The sequence below is a fragment of the Mytilus trossulus genome, chromosome 8, assembly GCF_036588685.1.
Source record: "Mytilus trossulus isolate FHL-02 chromosome 8, PNRI_Mtr1.1.1.hap1, whole genome shotgun sequence".
NCBI classification, from domain to species: Eukaryota; Metazoa; Mollusca; class Bivalvia; order Mytilida; family Mytilidae; genus Mytilus; species Mytilus trossulus.
The window spans coordinates 32,533,981-32,561,627 of record NC_086380.1 but is presented as its reverse complement, the minus strand read 5'-3'; the positions used below and the strand labels follow the sequence as shown (position 1 = coordinate 32,561,627).

The following is a 27,647-nucleotide window of genomic DNA, read 5'->3' as shown; positions in this document are numbered from 1 at the left end:
GTCACGTTAATCCGCCCGTTGACTTAGCAAGTCAAGTTCATTTGGCTTTGTGACAAACCATTCCAGCCTGAAGTATGGACAGAAACTGTAAATCTCATTACCCCATTATACATGTTTTAATAAAATGAAATATGGATTATACTTCAATGAGACAGCAACTCAACGACAAGAATTTTCAAAAAGCTTCCTGGGTTTTTGAAAGTTTCCTTTTTTTAATTCAACTCTGCTAGTCTTTTTAATATCGACCAGTCGAACATAATTTTGGGATAATATAACTCAAGATATAGAGTACGCAACTATAAAATAATGGTACAAAAGGTACAATGAACAATAAAATTGAGAATGGAAATGGGGAATATGACAAAGAAATAGCAACTCGACCAAATAGCAGAAAATCAAAACGAATAAAATACTATCGTTTACTAAAGTGAAACCCAAAAGTCAATGCATATTCTTTCTACACTCTAATATCGGCGAAAGTCTGAACTCTGAAGTAGATTAACAACTTTATAAGGAAAAAAACGCCCATAACAAATTATAAATAGAAAGTATAAAGGACAAGACACCTTTCTTGTTATATCAATGTCACGTTAATCCGCCCGTGGACGTAGCAAGTCAGGTTCATTTGGCTTTGTGACAAACATATACAGCCGCGAGGATAGGCAGAAACATTTGATTAACAATCAGAAGCTGTGGATGTAAGATAAAATGATGGCTGAATTAATCACATTCCTTTACATAAACAAGATATAAATAAATAAGTTTTACACATAGTGTTAATGATTGATAGTATAACCTTGCCAACAGTATGAATCAAAAACAAATGATGTGTGATAAGAGTTTATTTGCACGTAAATACAGTTCAATACTTCTATAGTATACAACAGATGCGAATTAAAGAGGGCTTCATATGTAGTTTGTGCTAAGATTTTTTGCGTGCTCAGCATCTAACGTTGCCTATACACCTTTTCCAATATCCTGGATCCGCATAAAATCTTCTTTAAAAGATGAAGATTACATATAAATGGGGTGCATCTCATTCAGATACTCAACTTGAAAAAATCTTTTAAATCCTGCCAGATTCTTATTTATCAATACTTCTAGATCTAAGCTAAGACTTTTGTTACCGAGAACCATAATTTATTTTGAAATAAAAAGTATAATCATAACACACATGAAGGACTAAAATAAACGGAAGTATATTTTTTTTTATACGTTGCTGTTGTTGGTTTTGACTCAGACCCATGGAAGTAAAAGAAATATCATACTTTCATATTTAGTCTAAAGGTCATTTGGAGATAAACAAAAATTTACTTGTATTTGAAATACATTTGATAGTTGCATTTTAGATAGCATCGTAGCGAAGATGTTAACATAGAATTTTGAGATTTGTTTAATTTCCTTTCTGCTCGGCCACCACAATTACAAAAACCTTACATTTTACCATTTCGTATCATCCGCCAATATTTTGGTCAATTTAATTTTCAACTGTAAATTATTCGGTTCAACTAAAATTGAGAATGGAAATGGGGAATGTATCAAAGAGACCACAACCCGACCATAGAAAAAACAACAGCAGAAGGTCACCAACAGGTCTTCAATGTAACGTGAAATTCCCGCAACTGACTACATTATTTATGCCGTTAATTTTCTCGTTTGAATTGTTTTAGATTGTCATTTCGGGGCCTTTTATAGCTGACTATGCGGTATAGGCTTTGCTCATTGTTTAAGGCCGTACGGTGACCTATATTTTTTTTAATTTCTGTGTCATTTTGATCTCTTGTGGACAGTTGTCTCATTGGCAATCATACCACATCTTCTTTTATATATATATATATATATACCTAAAGGGAACACATCGTCATTTTTGTGTATCATTGATTTACATTTATTATTTTCTTATTACAACCATTAGCATTATATTCACAGCGAAGTGCTGATTGAACTTTAGTTGCTCAGCGTCCAGCGGAAAATATTTGATGCCTGTTCAGTCCAGTCCAGATAAAAAAACGCGAATTTACATGTGATATTAGTGACTGTATAACATTTATAAATTGGCAACGACTACCACTAAGCTGAGTTTTGATACACATATCTTACAGTACGATCTAATGGGATCGCTTATATTTTGCTTTCGTAGGCTTGACTAAATAAGCACGACAGTTTGTCTATGATTAACCCGAATAATTCAGTCGTTATATTCCGCTTAACTGACATTAGGATAGATCGATTAAGGGGAGGGACTGAATTGTTCAGGTTAGTGTATGATATAAAAAAAAAAAAAAGATGTGGTATGGTTGCCAATGAGACAACTCTCCACAAGAAACCAAAATGACACAGAAATTAACAACTTATGCCCGGACGACCCTACATGTTCGCGCCCAATTTTAATTGGTTTTGTGTTTAATAACTTTGTAATCAAGTTTTGGCAAGTAGTATTCTTAAAAGTATAATTGATTTCATTGTCTCAAAATAAATCGAGACAGCATTTTTTATGTGTTGAATAAATCTTAATCATGTTTTTGAGAGTGTATTGTTAAAGAAAATAAATTATTCCTTTCTAATTAAAGTGGGATTCTGTCAACGTTTTATTTTGTGTTGAATAACACTAAATTATGTTTTGTTTAGTGTATTACCTATAACTTTGTTTCATTGACTTGTTTCAAAATGAAGTGAGATTCTGACTACGTTTTTTGTGTGCGTTGAATGAATTTTATCATGTTTTGGTTTATATTATAGTGTATTGCTATATTTTATTATTTAATTGTTTCAGATCAAAGGGACCAAGCTGTTAAAAACAATTATCTTTTGTGTTTTTCATTTAATATATTTAATCTTTTACTCATACCAAGCTAAATACCAAGTATTTACATCAAAGCAATTAAAACAAAAATCACGATTTTCCAATTATTCACCTGGAATTTGAATTAAAATTGGGCGCGAACGTGTAGAGTGCGAACGGACCTTGGGTGCGAACGTGCGAGGTGCGAACGTGTAGGGTGCGAAAGTATATTGGGCGCGAACGGACCTGATACCGGACGACTGCCTGTTCATATAAGGGTCTTCCCAATCATACTCCTTTTCTTTTATTCAGGGAAAATATACAGGTCAAAGGTGTACCTCCTTTTTAATCAAATTGTTTCACTTCCAAAATACGTTTTTAATAACAATTGACCGAATGCTGTCTCTCTTCCAGTGGCAAATATTTCATAGATTTTCCTTTAGGACTAGTAGAACAATTTAACTACTGTAAGGAACCTGTATTACATTTGTAAACAAGCTTAGATTTATTTTAAAAACTAACTATATGATCTTGATTTTGTGATCTCAAAATAAATAGAAATCTTACTCTCATCGTATGTGACCATCCAAGTAAGGTTTCAATCAAATTTGCGAGGATTTTTTAAAAACCATTTTTCAGCACAAATTATAGTCTGTTCTTAGTAACTATGATCTTATTCCTTTACATTGTGACCTCAAAATCAAAATAATAAAAAGCATTATTATACTGTATGCAAGTGCTTCATGTCATTCATGGGCGGATCCAGCCAGAGTAAAAAAGGGGGGATGTTCCAACTATATTCTTCCATTTAAATGAACTGATCGTCACGAAAAAGGGAGGGGAAAGGGGGGGGGGGGGGGTGGTCGAACCCCTTCCACCTGGGATCCGCCTCTGCCATTGTCACCACCATTTATACATGTATAAGCATCGGCAGGTATCAAGTTATGCAACCATTTTTCATAGGTGAGTAAAAAGACACCCAACACTGTGATTAAATAATCCATCCATCCTTTATATTTTAAATACACTAGAACACACCCGCGAAAAGTCGCGGGCATTCAGAAAGTAGTTTAAAGTATGTAGTGTTGTTGGAAGAATTTTGTAAAATATTGAATGACTGGAGAATTTCAGCAAAAGTATCATAAGTCATAGGTTATTAGGGACAGGAAAATGCTTTTTTTTTTTTTTTATCCCTCCTCCTTTATTTCCAATATTGCCATTTTTTGGTTTTCTATCAATTTCAATATGAACATACATTTAGTATGTTATGAACATTCAAGTAAGGAGCCTGTAATTTAGTGGTTGTTGTTTGTTTATGTGTTACATATTTGTTTTTCGTTATTTTTTTTGTACATAAATAAAGGCCGCTTGTTTTCTTGTTTGAATTGTTTTACATTGTCAGTTCGGGGCCTTTTGAAGCTGAGTTTGCGTTATGGGCTTTGCTCGTTGTTGAAGGACGTACGGTAACCTGTAGTTGTTAATATCTGTGTCATATTGGTCTCTTGTGGAGAGTTATCTCAAGGCAGTGGCTATTTGACCGGCACCGGCTAAATAGCAAATTTGCTATTTGACCGGCACCGGCAAAATAGCAAATTTGCTATTTAGCCGGCACGGAATAAAACTGTTCATTGATATGATTAGTGGAGAATAAAAAAAGCTTAATAATAATTTAAAATCATTTTATCACAATATCAAGCATTAAAAATACAGTACAATAAAAAATCTTTTAACTTTCAAATTAGATATATTCTAAAAATAAAAATATAACTCTCATTTAGAAAAAAAATGTAAGGTTTTCGCGGAACCCAGTGCCTCGCCTTCTTTTGCTGTAAATGGCAGGCTCAACAAAAACGAGGAAAAAACAAAAAAAATGTTCCTCTTGATACTATCTTTTGATTGTAAGAACCTTCTGTCGAAGTTTGGTGAATATCCATGATAGTTTATGAATCTAATAAATGTTTTAAAAACTTTAACTGCAGACTGTATGTAATGTTAACTGGAAGAAAATGTTCATGTATAAGAAAAATATAGATACACAGGTACAAAATATTAATTAACAAAATTTCCTTCTAGATACTAACTTTTGATCATAAACAAGCTTCTGTCCAAGTTTCGTACTTATTAGAAATAAGATAAGAAAGTCATTAAATTTTAAAAAAAATTAATCACAGAGTAAATGTGTTGCTTCCTGGCAGAAAATCTAAGTCCATTTAAAAGTAAAAAACGGAAAAAATGGATTTTTTTTTTTACACAGCTTACTTCTGGCAGAGACATATGTCTCTGCCTCTGGATTCTATCCAAACATGCTGGTAATAACAACATTTCAATTAAGAGAACAAGTTAAAGCAAGACCTGAACTTTTAACTGTCTCTTGTTTGAACTCAATTGTGAACATTGATTTAATCAAAAAGTATTGTCAAAAAGATATATGGGAAGCTATTAAGGGCGTATACATGTATAAAGAGACGAAAAAGAACCCTATCTACATATGCAACATTTGCACATATGATGCAGATTCAAAGGAAGCCAGTGTAATGAGTAGTTCATGTTTGGAGTGGCGGTAACATTTTTCTTGTGCTAGACTAAAAAACATTTCAAAGGCAAAAAAATGGTTTTGTAACAATTGCAAATGTAAAATCATGTGTCATTTTGAAATTCGTAGCAAATATAAAAAAGAAGATGTGGTATGATTGCCAATGAGACAACTACCCACAACAGACCAAAATGACACAAACAATAACAAATATAGGTCACCGTACGGCTTTCCGCAACAATGAGCAAAGCCCATACAGCATAGTCAGCTATAATAGGCCCAGATAAGACAATTAATGTAAAACAATTCAAACGAGAAAACTAATTAACTTATTTATGTAAAAAAATGAACGAAAAACAAATGTAACACATAAACAAACGACAACCACTGAATTACAGTTCCTGACTTTAATATTGTCTTTTTCATGATGTACGTAGTTTTACAAATCACTATTTCTATCGCATGGCAGGATATTTTACACAGATTTGGACATTAACTTTTTTATAAATATTTTAGAAAAGATATATTTAGTAAATTAATGTACATATAAATGTGTTTTCATACTTTTAATTGATATTATAAAGTTATAAATTATTTACATCTTCAATATTTTATTTGTTATGGTTCTATATTTTTAATGCTTGATATTGTGATAAAATTGTTTTAAATTATAATTGAGAAGTTTTTTATTCTCTATTAATCACATCAATGAACAGTTTTAATCAGTGCCGGCTAAATAGCGAATTTGCTATTTTGCCGGTGCCGGTCAAATAGCAAATTTGCTATTTAGCCGGTGCCGGTCAAATAGCCACTGCCTTATCTCAACATTGCAATCATACCACATCTTCTTTTTTTTGTAATCAATAAATTTTGTAAAAGATTTAATGACGGGAGAATTTCAGAAAAGGTATCAAAAGTTCACATGAATATTTTTAGCGCTATAGGCCCAAGACCACAATTAATGACCCCGCTTTTCGTTGTCCACGAATATAGTTCCTTTTAATTAGAGTGTATTTTTCCTTAATTTTTTTTCTTTCCTTTCCTCACTCATTCCTTAAATCTTTTTGGGTGGAAATGAAAGAAGAGAGGTCAAATAAATTTTTGGAGGTTGTATTTTAACTGATTTTGATATGGAATGAGTGATTAGGTCAAGTGCAAAAAGGTGATATTTACAGTTTTCGGAACATCTCTTGACTTGTCAATAGGGGTATGGATGTGTATTGGCTAAATTTGTAAAAGTGATTGCTTCAATCTTTCTGAATTTTGGATATATATTTGGACTAGGACAATACATTACACACACAAAAAATTGGACAAAAGTGCATGGTGCAATTTTTTTAATGATGCAAAAGGTTATAAAGAACTGATAGAGGAATTAATTGTGGTCTGTGGCCTAAGAGGTGCATTTCAGCAAATTTTGAATTTTTACTTTGGCATCTTTTCTGAATGATCTATTGGTATTGATTTGTCAAACTATATGAGAAGAAATGATTTTCACTTTCATTTGATAGAAATTTTGTGAAAAAGTCACTTTTCAGGTAATAAATGCCTAAAATGTAGCTTTTTCACTTTTTTCACAATTTTTTCAAAAACAGCATGCTTAATTTCTCTCTGACAGTTTTTTTCTGATATCTATTTGTGTTTGTGGTATTTATTTCAGTTGTTTAACTTATTTGTGAACTCTGAACACAAAAAAAAGTAGATAAAAACATAAAATGAGTGCAAAATGTGCTGTTTTAATAGTCTAAGGTTAACGGTCAGTATACGCAGCAGGTGAAATGTGAAGTTCTATGCACTTAAAAGTTGTATTCCAAAACAGATTGCACTGAACCTACATCAAAAACACTTATTACTGGTTGCTTAACCATTTCTGTTTCACAGACTACCTTTACTTTCTTCTGTTGGATAGCTAGTGGTTTAAATATTGGCCTTTTGAGGCTGAAATTTCATTCAGTTTTTAAACAGTAAAGTTAATAAACTTTGCATCAGACCATACTGTCTGCATATATAGTTGAAAGTGACAGTCTTGTTACATCCAGGCTCCATGTTTTATCATATCTGAGCACAGATTTTAGCAAAAAGAAGTATATCTCCATCTCCCATATCATTTATATGCTTTTAAATATGCAAATGTGGGGAACGGCCTAAACTGGCAATCTGTTTTTTTAAGCATAACATTGCTAAAGACCATTTTATCCACATGTGTTATGCTATTTGAAACTTATATTTCCATCAAAAGTACATTTATAACCTGTTAAAGTTTGTTTGATAACTTAACAACTTCAGAAAATTGTGGTAAGTGAAAAATATTACATTTGATATAAGGCCTCACCCTAATTGAAAACCTCTATTTTTTGGCACAGGCTCATATAAAATTAACTTCTGGCCATTTTTCCTAAGTCTGATACATGAAGTATGCTTTCTGTTGCTTAAAATAGATGTTAACTTATACATAGAGACATTAAAAAGTGTTAGTTTTGGTATCTTTTGGTTTTTAGAAGCTCAAATTTGATAGTTTTAATTGTTCTAATTCAACGCCACAATTCAGCACCCAAAACTCAGATATAAAAAATGCCACATTTTTTTTATTTGGTATCATATGGCTTTGAAACTTTGTAACCTGTTTTATAATATACTAAGCTTGAATCATGCCAAGTTTTATTAGAATTGGTCAAGTTTTAGGCCCCTAATAGGCCCAAGACCACAATTAATGACCCCGCTTTTCGTTGTCCACGAATATAGTTCCTTTTAATTAGAGTGTATTTTTCCTTAATTTTTTTTCTTTCCTTTCCTCACTCATTCCTTAAATCTTTTTGGGTGGAAATGAAAGAAGAGAGGTCAAATAAATTTTTGGAGGTTGTATTTTAACTGATTTTGATATGGAATGAGTGATTAGGTCAAGTGCAAAAAGGTGATATTTACAGTTTTCGGAACATCTCTTGACTTGTCAATAGGGGTATGGATGTGTATTGGCTAAATTTGTAAAAGTGATTGCTTCAATCTTTCTGAATTTTGGATATATATTTGGACTAGGACAATACATTACACACACAAAAAATTGGACAAAAGTGCATGGTGCAATTTTTTTAATGATGCAAAAGGTTATAAAGAACTGATAGAGGAATTAATTGTGGTCTGTGGCCTAAGAGGTGCATTTCAGCAAATTTTGAATTTTTACTTTGGCATCTTTTCTGAATGATCTATTGGTATTGATTTGTCAAACTATATGAGAAGAAATGATTTTCACTTTCATTTGATAGAAATTTTGTGAAAAAGTCACTTTTCAGGTAATAAATGCCTAAAATGTAGCTTTTTCACTTTTTTCACAATTTTTTCAAAAACAGCATGCTTAATTTCTCTCTGACAGTTTTTTTCTGATATCTATTTGTGTTTGTGGTATTTATTTCAGTTGTTTAACTTATTTGTGAACTCTGAACACAAAAAAAAGTAGATAAAAACATAAAATGAGTGCAAAATGTGCTGTTTTAATAGTCTAAGGTTAACGGTCAGTATACGCAGCAGGTGAAATGTGAAGTTCTATGCACTTAAAAGTTGTATTCCAAAACAGATTGCACTGAACCTACATCAAAAACACTTATTACTGGTTGCTTAACCATTTCTGTTTCACAGACTACCTTTACTTTCTTCTGTTGGATAGCTAGTGGTTTAAATATTGGCCTTTTGAGGCTGAAATTTCATTCAGTTTTTAAACAGTAAAGTTAATAAACTTTGCATCAGACCATACTGTCTGCATATATAGTTGAAAGTGACAGTCTTGTTACATCCAGGCTCCATGTTTTATCATATCTGAGCACAGATTTTAGCAAAAAGAAGTATATCTCCATCTCCCATATCATTTATATGCTTTTAAATATGCAAATGTGGGGAACGGCCTAAACTGGCAATCTGTTTTTTTAAGCATAACATTGCTAAAGACCATTTTATCCACATGTGTTATGCTATTTGAAACTTATATTTCCATCAAAAGTACATTTATAACCTGTTAAAGTTTGTTTGATAACTTAACAACTTCAGAAAATTGTGGTAAGTGAAAAATATTACATTTGATATAAGGCCTCACCCTAATTGAAAACCTCTATTTTTTGGCACAGGCTCATATAAAATTAACTTCTGGCCATTTTTCCTAAGTCTGATACATGAAGTATGCTTTCTGTTGCTTAAAATAGATGTTAACTTATACATAGAGACATTAAAAAGTGTTAGTTTTGGTATCTTTTGGTTTTTAGAAGCTCAAATTTGATAGTTTTAATTGTTCTAATTCAACGCCACAATTCAGCACCCAAAACTCAGATATAAAAAATGCCACATTTTTTTTATTTGGTATCATATGGCTTTGAAACTTTGTAACCTGTTTTATAATATACTAAGCTTGAATCATGCCAAGTTTTATTAGAATTGGTCAAGTTTTAGGCCCCTAATAGGCCCAAGACCACAATTAATGACCCCGCTTTTCGTTGTCCACGAATATAGTTCCTTTTAATTAGAGTGTATTTTTCCTTAATTTTTTTTCTTTCCTTTCCTCACTCATTCCTTAAATCTTTTTGGGTGGAAATGAAAGAAGAGAGGTCAAATAAATTTTTGGAGGTTGTATTTTAACTGATTTTGATATGGAATGAGTGATTAGGTCAAGTGCAAAAAGGTGATATTTACAGTTTTCGGAACATCTCTTGACTTGTCAATAGGGGTATGGATGTGTATTGGCTAAATTTGTAAAAGTGATTGCTTCAATCTTTCTGAATTTTGGATATATATTTGGACTAGGACAATACATTACACACACAAAAAATTGGACAAAAGTGCATGGTGCAATTTTTTTAATGATGCAAAAGGTTATAAAGAACTGATAGAGGAATTAATTGTGGTCTGTGGCCTAAGAGGTGCATTTCAGCAAATTTTGAATTTTTACTTTGGCATCTTTTCTGAATGATCTATTGGTATTGATTTGTCAAACTATATGAGAAGAAATGATTTTCACTTTCATTTGATAGAAATTTTGTGAAAAAGTCACTTTTCAGGTAATAAATGCCTAAAATGTAGCTTTTTCACTTTTTTCACAATTTTTTCAAAAACAGCATGCTTAATTTCTCTCTGACAGTTTTTTTCTGATATCTATTTGTGTTTGTGGTATTTATTTCAGTTGTTTAACTTATTTGTGAACTCTGAACACAAAAAAAAGTAGATAAAAACATAAAATGAGTGCAAAATGTGCTGTTTTAATAGTCTAAGGTTAACGGTCAGTATACGCAGCAGGTGAAATGTGAAGTTCTATGCACTTAAAAGTTGTATTCCAAAACAGATTGCACTGAACCTACATCAAAAACACTTATTACTGGTTGCTTAACCATTTCTGTTTCACAGACTACCTTTACTTTCTTCTGTTGGATAGCTAGTGGTTTAAATATTGGCCTTTTGAGGCTGAAATTTCATTCAGTTTTTAAACAGTAAAGTTAATAAACTTTGCATCAGACCATACTGTCTGCATATATAGTTGAAAGTGACAGTCTTGTTACATCCAGGCTCCATGTTTTATCATATCTGAGCACAGATTTTAGCAAAAAGAAGTATATCTCCATCTCCCATATCATTTATATGCTTTTAAATATGCAAATGTGGGGAACGGCCTAAACTGGCAATCTGTTTTTTTAAGCATAACATTGCTAAAGACCATTTTATCCACATGTGTTATGCTATTTGAAACTTATATTTCCATCAAAAGTACATTTATAACCTGTTAAAGTTTGTTTGATAACTTAACAACTTCAGAAAATTGTGGTAAGTGAAAAATATTACATTTGATATAAGGCCTCACCCTAATTGAAAACCTCTATTTTTTGGCACAGGCTCATATAAAATTAACTTCTGGCCATTTTTCCTAAGTCTGATACATGAAGTATGCTTTCTGTTGCTTAAAATAGATGTTAACTTATACATAGAGACATTAAAAAGTGTTAGTTTTGGTATCTTTTGGTTTTTAGAAGCTCAAATTTGATAGTTTTAATTGTTCTAATTCAACGCCACAATTCAGCACCCAAAACTCAGATATAAAAAATGCCACATTTTTTTTATTTGGTATCATATGGCTTTGAAACTTTGTAACCTGTTTTATAATATACTAAGCTTGAATCATGCCAAGTTTTATTAGAATTGGTCAAGTTTTAGGCCCCTAATAGGCCCAAGACCACAATTAATGACCCCGCTTTTCGTTGTCCACGAATATAGTTCCTTTTAATTAGAGTGTATTTTTCCTTAATTTTTTTTCTTTCCTTTCCTCACTCATTCCTTAAATCTTTTTGGGTGGAAATGAAAGAAGAGAGGTCAAATAAATTTTTGGAGGTTGTATTTTAACTGATTTTGATATGGAATGAGTGATTAGGTCAAGTGCAAAAAGGTGATATTTACAGTTTTCGGAACATCTCTTGACTTGTCAATAGGGGTATGGATGTGTATTGGCTAAATTTGTAAAAGTGATTGCTTCAATCTTTCTGAATTTTGGATATATATTTGGACTAGGACAATACATTACACACACAAAAAATTGGACAAAAGTGCATGGTGCAATTTTTTTAATGATGCAAAAGGTTATAAAGAACTGATAGAGGAATTAATTGTGGTCTGTGGCCTTATCTGTATATTATGAACATTCATTACTATATAAATATAGTGTATTTACTTTCAATTCGAAGTTTACTAATCGATCCATAGTGGTCATTGATATGGTGTACAGACCCTCTCTATTTAATAAACTCTGTGTCTGCCGTTGATAGTAAACTTGAAAATGATAGCAGATAGAATTCTTAAAATACACTTTATTCTTTGTATATGTATGTTCAAAGTATACAGAAAAACGCAAACCGGAAGTCTAATCTGACTTAAAATTTCGTCCAATGACGGGACAATATCCGGATGCCTTTTTCTCGTTTTTCTTCAAAAATAACTCAATCTGAATAATCATATGAATGGATGACAAATGGCACTATGCACTGTACCTATAGGACACATAGGCGTGTTGGTTAATTTATTGTGGAAAGAAGAGAAGCGACACCCAAAATGAGGTCTTCTCGTTTAATAGTATAGATGTATCCACAAAAATTGGTACCAACAAAAATAACTGAATCCACAGTATGTAGTGTTTGTTGGACAGGGTTCAATATTTGGGTTCAAACATTGAGTTTCCTGGGTTGATCAGTTTTTCTTTCCTGTGCCTCAGTGTAATCAAAAACTTTATTTTTTATTTTTTTTTAAACCCCTCATTTCTCATGTTTATACATGATTTGTATTGCTCCATGCTCTTATGATCTACACAAGAAAGAATTACATCCCTGATCAGTTTCCAAACTGCTGCAACATCATCAAGGGGCATAAGGGGTTTGCGGTATTTGCACAGAATAACACAAAATCAAATTGCCATTTTACGATGAATGAACATTAAAAATGTCTTGCACATTGATTGCTGTACTGATTTCACAAAACACAGTGAATAACAAACCTTTTTCTTGGCTGCACGTGAAATAAAAATGTCACAACATCCTGCACATAAAAAATAACCCAATACCACCTTTATCAACCCTTTCCCTCCATTGAAAAAAAACAACAATACTATGTAAATGGTTTTTATGGTGTTTTTTTTATAAAAAAATAATAAAAATATTTAAAAAACAAATCATAAAAGTCATGTAAGTTCACTAGTAGTCATTGTTCATTCACACTGATAAGAATGTCAATATATTTCTACAGCTGCATTATTATACTGTTCTTGTAAGAGGACAGTTGGAAATGTTTCAGGTTTTCTTTTCTTCTCTGTCTGTCCCTAACACATCTTTTTCAATTTCTCCCAAATCCAGTTTCTTCTCAAGTATTGCTTTCTGTAATTACATAAATATAATTGTGATATTTTTGTGATTTTTATAATCTTTATTATTATGGGTCTAGTCTACTCTTTATACCAGTAAATTGTTTTTGTTTCATACATTCTAATCAACTCATAAGGCCTGGGAACAGTATATCTATATATGTTCCTGATAAGGCCAAACAGAAATTTTATTTGAAAAGTTGGCAACAGTTTTTTAATCAGCTTTATACACAGAGGGTTTCAATATGATATCTCCTGACTCCATTAACAAGATCACTTAAGGTGGTATGGGAGTATAAATTACTTATGAATAAATTAATACATTTCAAAATTTGATGATTGGTTGATGTTATCCTAAAAACCAGTGGCAAATATTTCATGTATTATGATGATATTGTCCGTTTCATGTTGCATTTAACATCGTTAAAGAAGAATGGATCAAAATGTTGGTACTTTTGAATCCTAATTGTGCGATTTTCTGTTTAATTAACTCTTGGAAGAAATCACATCAGTATGATGTAATTTTATGCAGTATTAAAAAATTAAAAGTTCTTTACGTTCTATGTTCATTTTACCTTCACACAAGTTTGATAAACACCAAATAATGCTTTACATGGATCATGTGTGTTCCCCTTTAAAAATTGTTCTGCAAACCATTTGTTAAAACAACTGTCATAAGCAACTTTTAGTTCTTGGCATTCTTCTCCAATGCTGTTCATTTTTTTAACAGGAAGTGTAAATAGGCAGTAAGGGAGATAATCCAAACAAAACAAACAAACATGTTGACAAAACTCACTTGCAGACTGTGTTTTCAAAGAGTTTCACGAATCAAGAAGGGCTTCTGTAGCAAGGTGTGGATTTTAAAGAAGTCATATTTTCTTTTTCTATTCTCATCTTTAAATTGAACTAGTAATAAGTAGAAAAATAACAAAATCAAGTAAACACTGTTAGTGTTAAAAATGTTCACAAAGGTCAAAATCTAGTACGTTCTTTATTTATTAAAGGACCCAATGAAAAATAATTTGATAGAATGATTACAAGAAAAATAAACAGATAACATAATAAAATAGACAAAAGTCAAAACATTAAATAATAAAAAACCCTTAATTTTATAAAATCTTATGAAGATAGCATGTACGTCAGAATTAGCTGCGGAACATTTGCGGTCCGCAAATAGTAAAAAAATAACATAAGGACCTATGAGCTACGGTTCCGCAGCTACGTCAGAATTTGAACCAGAGACAGAGACACGTAAACTTTAGAATAGAAATGGGGAATGTGTCAAAGAGACAATAACTAAACCAGTAGACAACAGCCGATGGCCACCAATGGATCTTTAATGCAGCGAGAAACTTGTGCACTTTTCAGCTGGCCCCTAAACTGATCTGATAGTGATTCTACATATAAAATTATTTACTTTGACTCCACTGGGACTCAAATTGGGGCCTCTGTGTGACAACGCAGTGTTCTAACCAACTGAGCTATAAATGAAATAATTCCTTAGCCAAACCACTTACTACTGACTAAGTATCTCCTAAATAAACTAAGGGAAGCAGTCGTGACTGTCACACTTCTCCCAGCACTACAGTAGTGGATCTAGAAAATTTCCTTAGTGGGAGACCACTGACTGCCTAGGAGCGCTCCAGTGGTTCTGTGAGCCAAAATTTGTTCCTGTGAAAAAAGTTCCAATGGAACTAATTTCACAGGAAATATGTTCTGGGAGAACTTTTTTCACAGACAATTTCTATATAATTTGTTCCATCTCTATGAAATAAGTTCCACACTTTACTTGGTGAAATAAGTTCTGGGTTGGTGAAATTTGTTCCTTACCTTGTGAAATAAGTTCCATGTTTGTGAGATTTGTTCCTTACCTGGTGAAATAAGTTCTGGATTTGTGAAATGTGTTCCTCACCTGGTGAAATTAGTCCCTTGTCTGTAAAATATGTTCCACTGGTTAAACAAGTATCTTATATACTGAGTACTTGTCATCAGTAAGTTTAAAGTCATTATAAAAACATGTATTATATTGATAATGCAATAAATAGAAAGTGTAAACATCCAATTTAGATCATGTGGAGTAAAGCAAAAGTTTAATGACATACTCAATTAAGGTGGCTCCTGGCAGGGACGTATATAAGTCCTTGCTCCTGGGTACAAAAATTTCAGCAAAAAATTAAACCTTTATTTTTTCATTACAAGTTTTATTTATTACACTATTAGTTATTACTTTATGTTATGGTACAAAAATCAACCCAAAAAATTGATTCGGTTTGGCCCCAGATGACTTTTAAAATGTTTATATTATTGAAAGAGCTCCAAATTATCTCCCTTTGGTTCAAAAATGCCAATTTTTGGCATTAAATTTGAAATATCTTTTTTAACTCATCAGTGGCCTATATTTTTTATTATTGTTTTCAAATAAGCTGTACATAAACTAAATAATTGTAAAATTTAAGTGACTGTGATATCTGTTATTAGGTTATTTTTTTATTTCGATATTACATCTATTTCTCCTATTAGTTCAACAGAAAAAACAAAAATGTATGCTTCTTCCAGAGGCAGATTGTGAGCTTAAATGAACGGTGACCCCATCTTTTTATTTCATTTTTCTTTTAAGAATATGATAAAGTTCATTTATAAAAAAAATTTAGCGAAATCCTATATTAGAAAAAAAATTGATTTATACCCAGAAGCCTCCTTAATCATACTAAAAATGACACTTATGATATGGAAGAGAACATAATAAGAAATAATAATAAAAGTATTATAACGGTTAAAGATGAACATTTGTACTTTTTTGAAAAGGACAAAGTGACTGATCAATTATATTAAAAGACATAAAGAAACAAAAGACACACTCTTTAAAACCTGTGCAATGACCATAGCTTAGTACATGTTTAATTAGAACACACATGACAGATCAACAGGAAACAAGGAGGTCGAATACCACATAAACGATAAAACATGGATACAAATTATGAAACATTATCATTGCTTTTATTTCTTATCTTCATCCTGAAGTCATGCCTTCAATTACAAATGTACCTCATGCAAGCACAGAACTTATTTTCTGTGAAATAGGTTCAAACAGAACATTTTCATTGACTTCTATAAAATACCTTCGTTCAAAACTAATACCACAGGGACTTATTTCACTTTTTTTTTTAAATATTAATATTGGAACAAAACTCATGGTGCTGTGATTTTTGTTCCGGAACTTATTTCACACTTGGTTAAAAAATTAGGACAGGTGTCATATGGTATTTTGAACCCCCTAAATATTGACCCCGGGTTCATTTTTCACATATGGTATTTTGAACCCCCCTGCGGTATATTGAACCCCCATGTTTTTGAGAAATAGTATTGCAGATAATCTGATTAACAATTTATTGGCTATTATGTTTTTTTGATTAGAGGTTATGAGTAGGGGGTTCAATATACCGCAGAGGGGTCAAAATACCATGGCTATATAAAATTTTGCAAAATATCTTTTCCAGTATGCTAAATACATACAAACTACTTATTGGAGTATTATAACTATGTTAAGGAATTAGAATAGCTTGAATTTTAGAAATTCAAGGTCTATAGTAGGGGGTTCAATATACCGCAGGGGGGTCAAATTACCATGGCTAAAGTAAAATTTTCAAAATATCTTTTCCAGCATGTTGAATACATACAAACTACAATTTGGAGTATTATTACTATGTTAAGGAGTTTGAATAGCTTGAATTTTTTAAATTCAAGGTCTATGGTAGGGGTTTCTATATACCGCAGGGGGGTCAAAATACCATGGCTAAGTAAAATTTTCAAAATATCTTTTCCAGTATGTTAAATACATACAAACTACTTGTAGGAGTATTATAACTATGTTAAGGAGTTTGAATAGCTAGAATTTTTTGAAATTTAAGGTCTATAGTAGGGGTTCAATATACCGCAGGGGGGTCAAAATACCATGGAAATTATTTTTTTTAAAATATTTTTTCCAGGATATTAAATGCATACAAACTACTTATTGAAGTATTATTACTAAGTAAAAGAGTTAGAATAGCTAGAATTTTTTTAACTAAAGTTCTATGGTAGGGGGTTCAATATACCGCAGGGGGGTCAAAATACCATGGAAATTAATTTTTTTTGTAACATCTTTTCCAGCATTTTAAATACATACAAACTACTTATTGGAGTATTATAACTATGTTAAGGAGTTAGAATTGCAAGAATTTTTTTAATTTAAGGTCTATGGCAGGGGGTTCAATATACCGCAGGGGGGTCAAAATACCATGGCTAAGTAAAATTTTCAAAATATCTTTTCAAGTATGTTAAATACATACAAACTACTTGTTGGAGTATTATAACTATGTTAAGGAGTTAGAATAGCTAGAATTTTAGAAATTTAAGGTCTTTAGTAGGGATTCAATATACCGCAGGGGGGTCAAAATACCATGGAAATTAATTTTTTTCAAAACATTTTTTCCAGGATGTTAAATGCATACAAACTACTTATTGAAGTATTATTACTAAGTTAAGGAGTTAGAATAGCTAGAATTTTTGAATATTAAGGTCTATGGTAGGGGGTTCAATATACCGCAGAGGGGTCAAAATACCATGGAAATTATTTTTTTTCCTAATATCTTTTCCAGCATTTTAAATACATACAAACTACTTCCTGGAGTATTATTACTATGTTAAGGAGTTAGGATAGCTAGAATTTTTGAAATTTAAAGTCTATGGTAGGGGGTTCAATATACCGCAGGGGGGTCAACATACATGGCTAAGTAAAATTTTCAAAATATCTTTTCCAGTAAGTTAAATACATACAAACTACTTGTTAAAGTATTATAACTATGTTAAGGAGTTAGAATAGCAAGAATTTTTTAACTTTGGGGTCTATGGTAGGGGGTTCAATATACCGCAGGGGGTCAATATACCATGGAATATTTTTTTCTTTTCAAAATATCTTTTCCAGCATGTTAAATACATACAAACTTCTTGTTGGAATATTATAACTATGTTAAGGAGTAAGATTATTCTAACTCCTTAACATAGTAATAATACTCCAATTTGTAGTTTGTATGTATTCAACATGCTGGAAAAGATATTTTGTAAATTTTACTTAGCCATGGTATTTTGCCCCCCCTGTGGTATATTGAACCCCCTACTAAAGACCTATATTTTCAAAAATTCCAGCTATTTTAGTAATAATACTCCAATTTGTAGTTAAATAAAATTGAGAATGGACATGGGGAATGTGTTAAAGAGACAACAATCCGACCATAGAAAAAAAAAACAACAGCAGAAGGTCACCAATAGGTCTTCAATGTAGCGAGAAATTCCTGCACCTGAAGGCGTCCTTCAGCTGGCCCTTAAACAAATATATACTAGTTCAGTGATAATGAATGCCATACTAATTTCTAAATTGTACACAAGAAACTAAAATTAAAATAATACAAGACTAACAAAGGCCAGAGGCTCCTGACTTGGGACAGGCGCAAAAATGCGGCGGGGTTAAACATGTTTGTGAGATCTCAACCCTCCCCCTATACCTCTAGCTAGTGTAGAAAAATAAACGCATAACAATACGCACATTAAAATTCAGTTCAAGAGAAGTCTGAGTCTGATGTCAGAAGATGTAACCAAAGAAAATAAACAAAATGACAATAATACATGAATAACAACAGACTATAGCTACTAGCAGTTAACTGACATGCCAGCTCCAGACTTCAATTAAACTGACTGAGAGATTATGATTTCATCATATGAGCATCAGACACAATCCTTCCCATTTCAGTATCATACCATCATAACATAGATGAGAAGAACATAATCCGTGTCATGCCAACAACTGGTTTTTGAATAAATGGGTTTAGTTCCGATGCAAAGACCCTATAAGTGAATCAATATTAACACCAAAATATTCAATCTTTAATGACCTGACAACAGTATTGTAACTATATCCCTTCTTAATAAGTCTAAATTTGTATGTATTCAACGTGCTGGAAAAGATATTTTGAAAATTTTACTTAGCAATGGTATTTTGACCCCCCTGCAGTATATTTAACCCCCTACCATAGACCTTGAGTTTCAAAAATTCAAGCTATTCTAACTCCTTAACATAGTAATAATACTCCAATTTGTAGTTTGTATGTATTCAACACGCTGGAAAAGATATTTTGAAAATTTTACTTAGCCATGGTATTTTGACCCCCTGCGGTATATTGAACCCCCTTCTATAGACCTTGAGTTTCAAAAATTCAAGCTATTCTAACTCTTTAACATAGTAACAATACTCAAATTTGTAGTTTGTATGTATTCAACATGCTGGAAAAGATATTTTGAAAATTTTACTTAGCCATGGTATTTTGACCCCCTGCGGTATATGGAACCCCCTTCTATAGACCTTGATTTTCAAAAATTCAAGCTATTCTAACTCCTTAACATAGTAATAATACTTCAATAAGTTGTTTGTATATATTTAACATGCTGGAAAAGATATTTTGAAAATTTTACTTAGCCATGGTATTTTGACCCCCCTGCGGTATATTGAACCCCCTACCATAGACATTCAATTTCAAAAATTCCAGTTATTCTTAATCCTTAACATAGTAATTATATATATAATAATACTCCAATAAGTAGTTTGTATGCATTTAACATGCTGGAAATGATATTTTGAAGAAAAAATATTTTCATGGTATTTTGACCCCCTACCATAAGAAACTAAATATTTGCTTAACTGAAACTTATAAAACTTATTTATAGTCTTCACCAGTTCATTGTAACATTATATACTTGAATTGTTCTTTTCTGGGCAGTAAGAGTTATCCTTCGTTCCATATATATATATACAATGTAGGCAACTGACTCTCCTCATAAAAAAATACATTTGTATTGGTATTATTATATGTATTCTATTTTTTTCATTTACATGTTGTACTGTTAAATCAATCATCCTTAATCAGAACGATAGTTGTATGTGTGAGTGTATGCAAGTGGGAGAGAAAGGCTTTTTATTTTTACTTTGTGTGATTAAATGCTTGTTATGAGCCCTATGATTAGGAAATAAAATATCTTATCTTATCTTATCTTATCTTATATTGAACCCCCTACTATAGACCTTGAATTTCAAAAACCCAAGCTATTCTAACTCCTTAACATAGTTATAATACTCCAATAAGTAGTTTGTATGTATTTAACAAACTGGCAAAGATATTTTGAAAATTTTACGCAGCCATTGTATTTTGACCCCCTGCGGTATATTGAATCCCCTACCATAGACCATCAATTTCAAAAATTCTAGCTATTCTAACTCCATAACATAGTTGTTACTCCAATTGGTAGTTTGAATGCATTTTTAAAACATGCTTGAAAAGATATTTTGAAGAACAAAAAAATTCCATTGTATTTTGACCCCCTCCCCCTACCATGGTATATTGAACCCCCTCCTATAGACCTTGAATTTTAAAAATCCAAGTTTTTCTAACTCCTTAACATAGTTTTAATACTCCAATTAGTAGTTTGTTTGTATTTAACATGCTGGAAAAGATATTTTGAAAATTTTACTTAGCCATGTTATTGTACCATAGTATATTGACCCCCCTACTATACATCTAAAGACCTTTCATGTTAAAATATCTTGCTACTGTAACTCCTTAATATATTTATTATACTCCAATTAGTAGTTTGTATTTATTTTATTAGTTTGAAAAGATGTTTTGAAAATTTTCCTTTTTAAAATCAAGTGAGCCATGGTAATTTGACCCCCTCCCCCTTTTTCACCATGGAGAATTAAAACTTAAAAGTCTACCATTCTATATAAATATTTTAAATTTCAAAGAATTATAGTGTCCAGGCTACATGGTCTAGTTTTAATGCTTGAAGAAGTTTTTTGAATGAAATTTTGTTGGTTAAGACTTCAGAGCACTTATACCAAGCAAATATTTTTCTTTTAACCAATCATTGAAAATTGACCTCCCCTTCTTGTATAAATGATTTTTAATATTTGATTAGCTTTTACATAATGTTAAATGTTTTATTAATCATCTAGAATGAAAAAAACAGGGGGGTTCAATTTACCATGGGGGTTCAATTTTCCATACAGGGGGGTTCAATTTACCATGGGGGGGTTCAATTTACCATAGCGGTATTTTGACCCCGGGGTCATTTTACCATGGGGTTCAAAATACCATATGACACCGGAACAAATAATTTTATTGTGCTGGAACATATTTTCTGTGACATAAGTTCCGGTGGAACATATTTGCTATGAAATTTGTTCTGGCGGACCAAATGTCATGCTGGAGCAAATATTTTTTTACAATTCCCTATATAATCAACAACATTTGTCCCACCTAAAAAGGGGGGGGGGCAGGGGCTCTTGAAAAATACCTCTAAATCTGCCTCTGACATACCATTACCAGTACTAACATAACTCCAATAACACATGTCTTTCATTCAAAAAAAATTATGATAATAAGGCAAATTTAAACAGTACATGCCACATGATGTGTAAGTCATGTAAGTAAGGTATTTGATTCTATCAATACATAATGGATGTGCATGGTGTAGAAATGTCAGTCTAAAGTGTCACCATTCCATATCAAGATTAACAATGTGCTCGCTTGAGGTCGCTCTTTTTTAGACAATTATTTTTTTGGTTCTGATTCTGTATCATTTTTTTTTTTAAATCTACCAACTGTTTCTATAATTTTGGGCTCAGCCTGCTACATTTTGTTACATGAAATAGTGAACAGATCCTCAAATGAAGATTTTTTTTTATGTCTTTTTAATGTAAATGATACACATGATTCATATTTCTGCTTAAAAGTGTAGCTCTGAATAGCATTCAATATTATTTTCTCTCACCTGAAATGAATATTAATATGAACTATAATTTTGAAATGGTTGCATAAGTTTGGAAAAAACTTTCTGTAAAACTTAAACTCCTTGTAAATTATTGTTACCATATCCCCCCTTACATTTATATTTCAACCTTCATATTTCATAAGGGGCCATTATTCATTTTCAGGTCCCAAAGACACCAATATGGGAAGAAGTGGACCACACAAGAATTCCAAATGTTCCACAAATAGATCAAGAGATGATAAACCATTTAGAAAGGGTTTCCTTGGTTGAGTTTAATAATCAGGCAGGGATCGAGAGGTTGTCAAAAGCTATAGAATCAGCTAATAAATTACATATGGTCAACACAGATGGAATTGAACCCATGGAATCTGTATTAGAAGACAGGTAAATCTTAGAAGGAGCTTGAAATGCTGGCCTGGAATTTATACATGTGGCTCAAACACGGCCTTCAACAACAACAAATGGAAGTTGTGTCTGGGTGGAACCAACTACATCTTTTTGTATTTAAAAAAGGTTGGTTTCTTAACCCTGGATAAAGGAGGGTTCAAAATATATATGTCCCCATTCAAATGCATTGCTTGTCAAAAAAGGGATGATGCCAACCCTCGATACCCTCCCCTGGATCAGTCACTGGCCTGCAACCTCTGGAAGTTTTGAAGGCCTCCTTGGGACCTGATGTCTAATTTAAAATGACCCATCACCTAAGAAAATGTTTAAAACCCAACTATTTTAAAATTTCCTAAACGTGACCTTTTGACCTAAGAAGTACATTACTGGAGCTTGATATAAAGAGATGTTAGCTGTAAAATTTATGTTCACAGATTAGACCTAAATTATTAAGATACTAAAATGTATCTATACATATAAATATATTCAATTAAGAATAGTTTTGATACAAGGAACAATTATGAGCATAAGCTCTTTTAAGATCCGTCAAAACACTAAACGTGCTAAAGAACCTAGGTAATATTGTTTGGTGATTCATATGAAAAAATGAGGTACAATTGGGACCATCATATAACTAATATTGCTTTTTATGGTTGATTTTACAAAATGTAATTGCATCATACCCGTAGCCAGGGGGGGTTTGGGGGGTTCGGACGACCCCCCCCTTGAAAACTTATAAGCACTGTTAAAGTCAATGTTCTGTTCGAATTGTGACTGTTAAAGTCGAGTTTGTGAGTCAAACCAACCCCCCTTTGGAAATTCCTGGCTACAGGTATGTGCATATCAATTTTGTTTTTAACATTATATTAAAGCATGCTCAAGTATCATACAATTATTAATAAGTCCCATTAGGCAAAGTTGTCTTTTTTCATGTAACTTTAATTGTAATGTTCTTGTCAGGTGTCTATTTTAGAACTGATGTTATTAACCATATTGGATGGGTCATCAACCATAATTCTAAAAAGAGATCATAAATGTACATGTTTCCTTTGGAACTTTAAATGATTGACAGTAATTTGTTTAACTTTATGTTGAATAAACATGTATTAATATATAAAGTCAGTATACATGGTATACATACTGTTTAAAAAATTACATGACACTTTGCCTTTTACTACAATTTGCACCAATTTTGGCTTTAAGGTGGTATGGGTGTCTTCCTCCATCTTGGATTGTTAAAAACAGAGAATCAAAGGTCCATATTTTCTATCAAGTTAGCAAAATTTGATGCAGGAATGCAGATATTTAATGTGAATTTTTATTTAAAAGAGCCAATTTTTAAGAATATAACTGATAAATATTAACATTTTTGCAAATTGTGATTATTTTTGGTTGTTTAAAAAAAAAAAATGGCATTTTAAGGGGAGGTAACTCAATAACAGTGCATTTTCTGAAGGATTCTACATGGAATTTTCCTATTTTGTATTTTAGCAGGAAAAAACGTACGGTGACCCTATCTTTTCTTTTGATATTCTCAAAGCATTGTCTGAAAGCTATCTTTTCCTTAAGTATTTAACATTTCTATCATTTTGTTCAGTTTGTAATCACAAAATGGTGTGTTTTCCTGTATAATCCATACAAAATTTGTCATTTTGTCACGTCCTGTAGCTCGAAAAAATGCGCGGTGACCTATCATTTTTATTATATTTTTCAACATATATCAATAGATTTTGGCAAAGTATGAACAAATTCTATCATTTTTATTTTAGACTCCCATACCACCTTAACTGTCTGCATTAATACAAACATAGGCTTATCACATAATTTAATGTTCATATGAAAAAGTAGACACTTACATTTCCTGTGAATCTTCTGACCACACATGTACAAAAATATACACGAAAATACATATTTATACATTTTTTGTGGTTTTTGTGGCTAGTTTTTTAATTTAATTTTAATTACACTTATAATTATGGCATTCTTTTCCTTTACATCTGTGCCCATATGTTTACTTACTAACTGTTTGATTAAATATGACAATATTATAGTCAGTTTCCTATCAACAGACCAACCAATATTCTGATAAGTTAAGGTGGTACCTAACACTTTAACTAAAATTAATTTGGCTTGTTTAATTTTCTTAAAATTTTGACAAAGTATTTACTTTGACCCTTTGACAAAAATTTATGAATTTCAAAAAATTTGAACCAACTGTTTACTCAGAAAAGTTACACTGGTTATTTAGCAGTTTGACAAACACCTTTTTTGATCATTGAGAAGTTTAATATTCCCTTATGAACACAACGTCATAAAAACGTTCTGCTGATTTTACAGAGTTATCTCCCTGTAGTGTTAGGTACCACCTTAAATCTGTGCTGACTGGACTGGTGAATATCACTAAGGCACCAATAAGTCATTTTATGGGGCAGGCTGTTTTTAAGATTCCATTTTTCTTGATGTTAGATTTTGTTGTTCTCCTTATACTGGTATTCAATAGAGAAACATTTTACCATTCCTTTTGACTAAAAAGAAATTAATAATCTTTCAAAATGGAATGGTTAATGATTCATACAGGGGCGGATCGAGCCATTTTAAAAGGGGGAGGGGTGTTCCCAACCCAGGACAAAGGGTGGGTTCAAACAATATGTCCCCATTTAAATGCATTGATCGTCCCAAAAAAGGGGGGGTTGCAAACCCCTGCAACCTCCCCTGGATCCGCCACTGCTATATGTTAAACACAAAAACTAGTGATTATTTTTATAAAAGTCCCAAAAAATGTTTGTCTCAACATGCTCAAGAAAAAACCCTAACATCCCACAAGAGATAAATAGTTGGTGCATTATAGAACTAAAACGTAACAATTTAATAAAATGCTTCGCAAGTTGCAGCTTCATATGACAGCAGAGGACGAACCCTGAACAGTTGGGGCAAGTATGGACACAACATATAAGCTTGATACAGCTCTGAATTTGGATTGTGATTAAATATTTGATATAGCATAGGTTCCTGACACAAAATAAATGAAGAACTTAAAAATTCTAAATTGGACAGTTACCAATTATGGTCCAATATCTAAAATCTAAATACATGGTTAGATTGAGTATATCAAAAACCCCAAAAATTCATTTTTTTTATGAAATCAATCAACCCTTTTGACAACATTGTGGATCAAATTGATAACAGGTCAAAAATCTAAATACATGGTTAGATTCAGCATATCAAAGAACCCTATACATTCAATTTTAGTTGAAATCAAACAAAGTTTAATTTTGGACCATTTGGACCTCAATGTAGACCAATTTGAAAACGGGACCAAAAATCAAAAATCTAATTACAAGGTTAGATTTTTGTTTATGAATGCATAAATCATTCCGTATATATCAAAGAACCCCAATGATTCAATTTTTGATAATTTTGGACCCTAATTTGGATCTCAATGTGGACCAATTTAAAATAATTGCCCTAAATCCAAAAAACTTAAATCTTGGTTAGATTCAGCAAATCAAAGAAACCCATATATTCAATTTTTGAGGAAATCAAACAAAGTTTAATTTTGGACCCTTTAAACCTCAATGTTGACCAATTTGAAAAGGGGGCCCAAAATCCAAAAACTTAATACACTGTTAGATTCAGCATATTAAAGAATTCTTATAATTCAAGAATAACCCCATTGAAATTGGTAAAAAAATAACCAATATAGAAAAATATTGTTTTGGCCCCTAATTCCTTAACAGATAGGGCCATGACCCCCTAAATCTATCCCAACCTTTCTTTTTTGGTATGGAGTTATCATCCGTAAACTATCTGTCTTTGGACGACTCTGATGACAACGTGATACCAATATATGACCAATTTTTGCAGCCTTTTTAAGGTCATCTCACCACAAGGGTCAAATGAGCAATTCTCATCACTTGGCATATTGTTTTTTCTGTTATTGTAAATAGATTCATCTACATGGAAATATTATGATTTTTCGATAGGATGTTGTATTTGAGAGAAGATAAAGTTACAGATGGGAAGTGTAAACAAGACGTCCTTAGTAATGCTGTTAAAACAATAGAGGATTACTTTGTTGCTCCACCAGGTAATATGATAAAATTGAGAATGGAAATTGGAAATATGTAAAATAGACACCAATGGGTCTTCAACACAAGGAGAAAATCCTACGTCCTCAGACAGGCACAATATAGATCTTCAAAAATGAAAAGAATGATCCAGAGATCATCCTTGTGTTGAAGACCCATTGATGTCTATTTTACATATATCCAATATCCATTCTTAATTTTACTCAGAAATCAACTGGAATGATTCATGCATTCAGAAAAATTTAATGTATTATGCAAAAATCTTATATTTCAATTCAGTTGGTCAGAAATTAAATGGTACAATCATGTAGTTATTCAGAAATAGCAGATCTAAGAAGAATAAATAAACATCATGGACATGATGGATCCAAAGAACATCCTTTCCTCAATTTTTTTTCTTGATTATTAGCCATCCATCAAATGACTTTCATCAGTCATATTACTGATATTTATATTAAACAATACAATTCCTTTTTCAAATATTAAATTTCAGTCGCAAATAGATGAATTCATAAATGCTGAACTACAATATAAGTATAAACCTTTCTTTGAAAGCACTGTTTAGCAAATATATCAAGTCTTGATCTCCATTTAAGGAAATATTCCACTGAAGACAAAAGAGAGAGACTATGGAAGCAATTCAGAGGGAAGCTGATATGATGAATGATAAAACCTTAGGCAACAGTTGATTGTGACATGCAGTGTCTGTGTAGTTTACTGAGTTGATGAAGTCTGACATCCTGGATTTATGTAGTCCATTTTCCTGTGACATAATTTACGTTCATCTTTTTATGCAACTGCAAGGACTTCATATTTGTATCAAAACATAACTAATAGTTAAATATCAGATTTAATTTTATATTTCATGTTTTGTTTCCAAAATAAATCCATGCTTCAATTTTTTTCATTGATGTAATATTTTTATTATACCAATAATGATCACATACAGGACCATTATAAACAATCATAACTTTAGACGGTGTCTTCTCATTTATCCAACTTTTTAAAATAAGGAATTCTCACTTAGCCAACTTTTTATTTTTGTTAATTATTGGGTTGTTTGTTTAGTAATAATAAGGTGTTTTTCTAAAATTTGACAGTAAATTTGTTCCTGTGTTTTATATTATC

General features: G+C 31.8%; 2 protein-coding genes across 2 annotated transcripts; one reads left to right on the top strand and one right to left on the bottom strand.

Moving 5' to 3' along the window:
• Window positions 1–12,941: 12,941 nt before the first annotated feature.
• LOC134680832 (TP53-regulated inhibitor of apoptosis 1-like) lies at window positions 12,942–13,951 on the bottom strand. The gene is made up of 2 exons (XM_063540082.1): window positions 13,761–13,951; window positions 12,942–13,198 (listed from the first exon to the last, which is right to left on the bottom strand). The coding sequence occupies exons 1-2, from the start codon at window positions 13,902–13,904 to the stop codon at window positions 13,115–13,117; spliced, it is 228 nt and encodes a 75-aa protein (XP_063396152.1). The 5' UTR covers window positions 13,905–13,951; the 3' UTR covers window positions 12,942–13,114.
• LOC134680831 (glutamyl-tRNA(Gln) amidotransferase subunit C, mitochondrial-like) lies at window positions 13,942–27,348 on the top strand. Its single transcript, XM_063540081.1, has 4 exons — window positions 13,942–14,036; window positions 22,208–22,428; window positions 26,415–26,518; window positions 27,116–27,348. Exons 1-4 carry the CDS (start codon window positions 13,965–13,967, stop codon window positions 27,172–27,174), a joined length of 456 nt encoding a protein of 151 aa, XP_063396151.1. The 5' UTR covers window positions 13,942–13,964; the 3' UTR covers window positions 27,175–27,348.
• The last annotated feature ends 299 nt before the right edge of the window (window positions 27,349–27,647 follow it).

Bases quoted from the DNA above. Each gene is read 5' to 3' on its own strand.
- LOC134680831 (XM_063540081.1), top strand. From the start codon at position 13,965: ATGTTGACAAAACTCACTTGCAGACTGTGTTTTCAAAGAGTTTCACGA. The intron at 14,037-22,207 runs GTGTGGATTTTA...ATTCATTTTCAG, and splicing joins AGAAGGGCTTCTGTAGCAAG to GTCCCAAAGACACCAATATG. The intron at 26,519-27,115 runs GTAATATGATAA...TCTCCATTTAAG, and splicing joins TTACTTTGTTGCTCCACCAG to GAAATATTCCACTGAAGACA.
- LOC134680832 (XM_063540082.1), bottom strand. From the start codon at position 13,904: ATGAACAGCATTGGAGAAGAATGCCAAGAACTAAAAGTTGCTTATGAC. The intron at 13,199-13,760 runs GTAAAATGAACA...ATGTAATTACAG, and splicing joins TTTATCAAACTTGTGTGAAG to AAAGCAATACTTGAGAAGAA.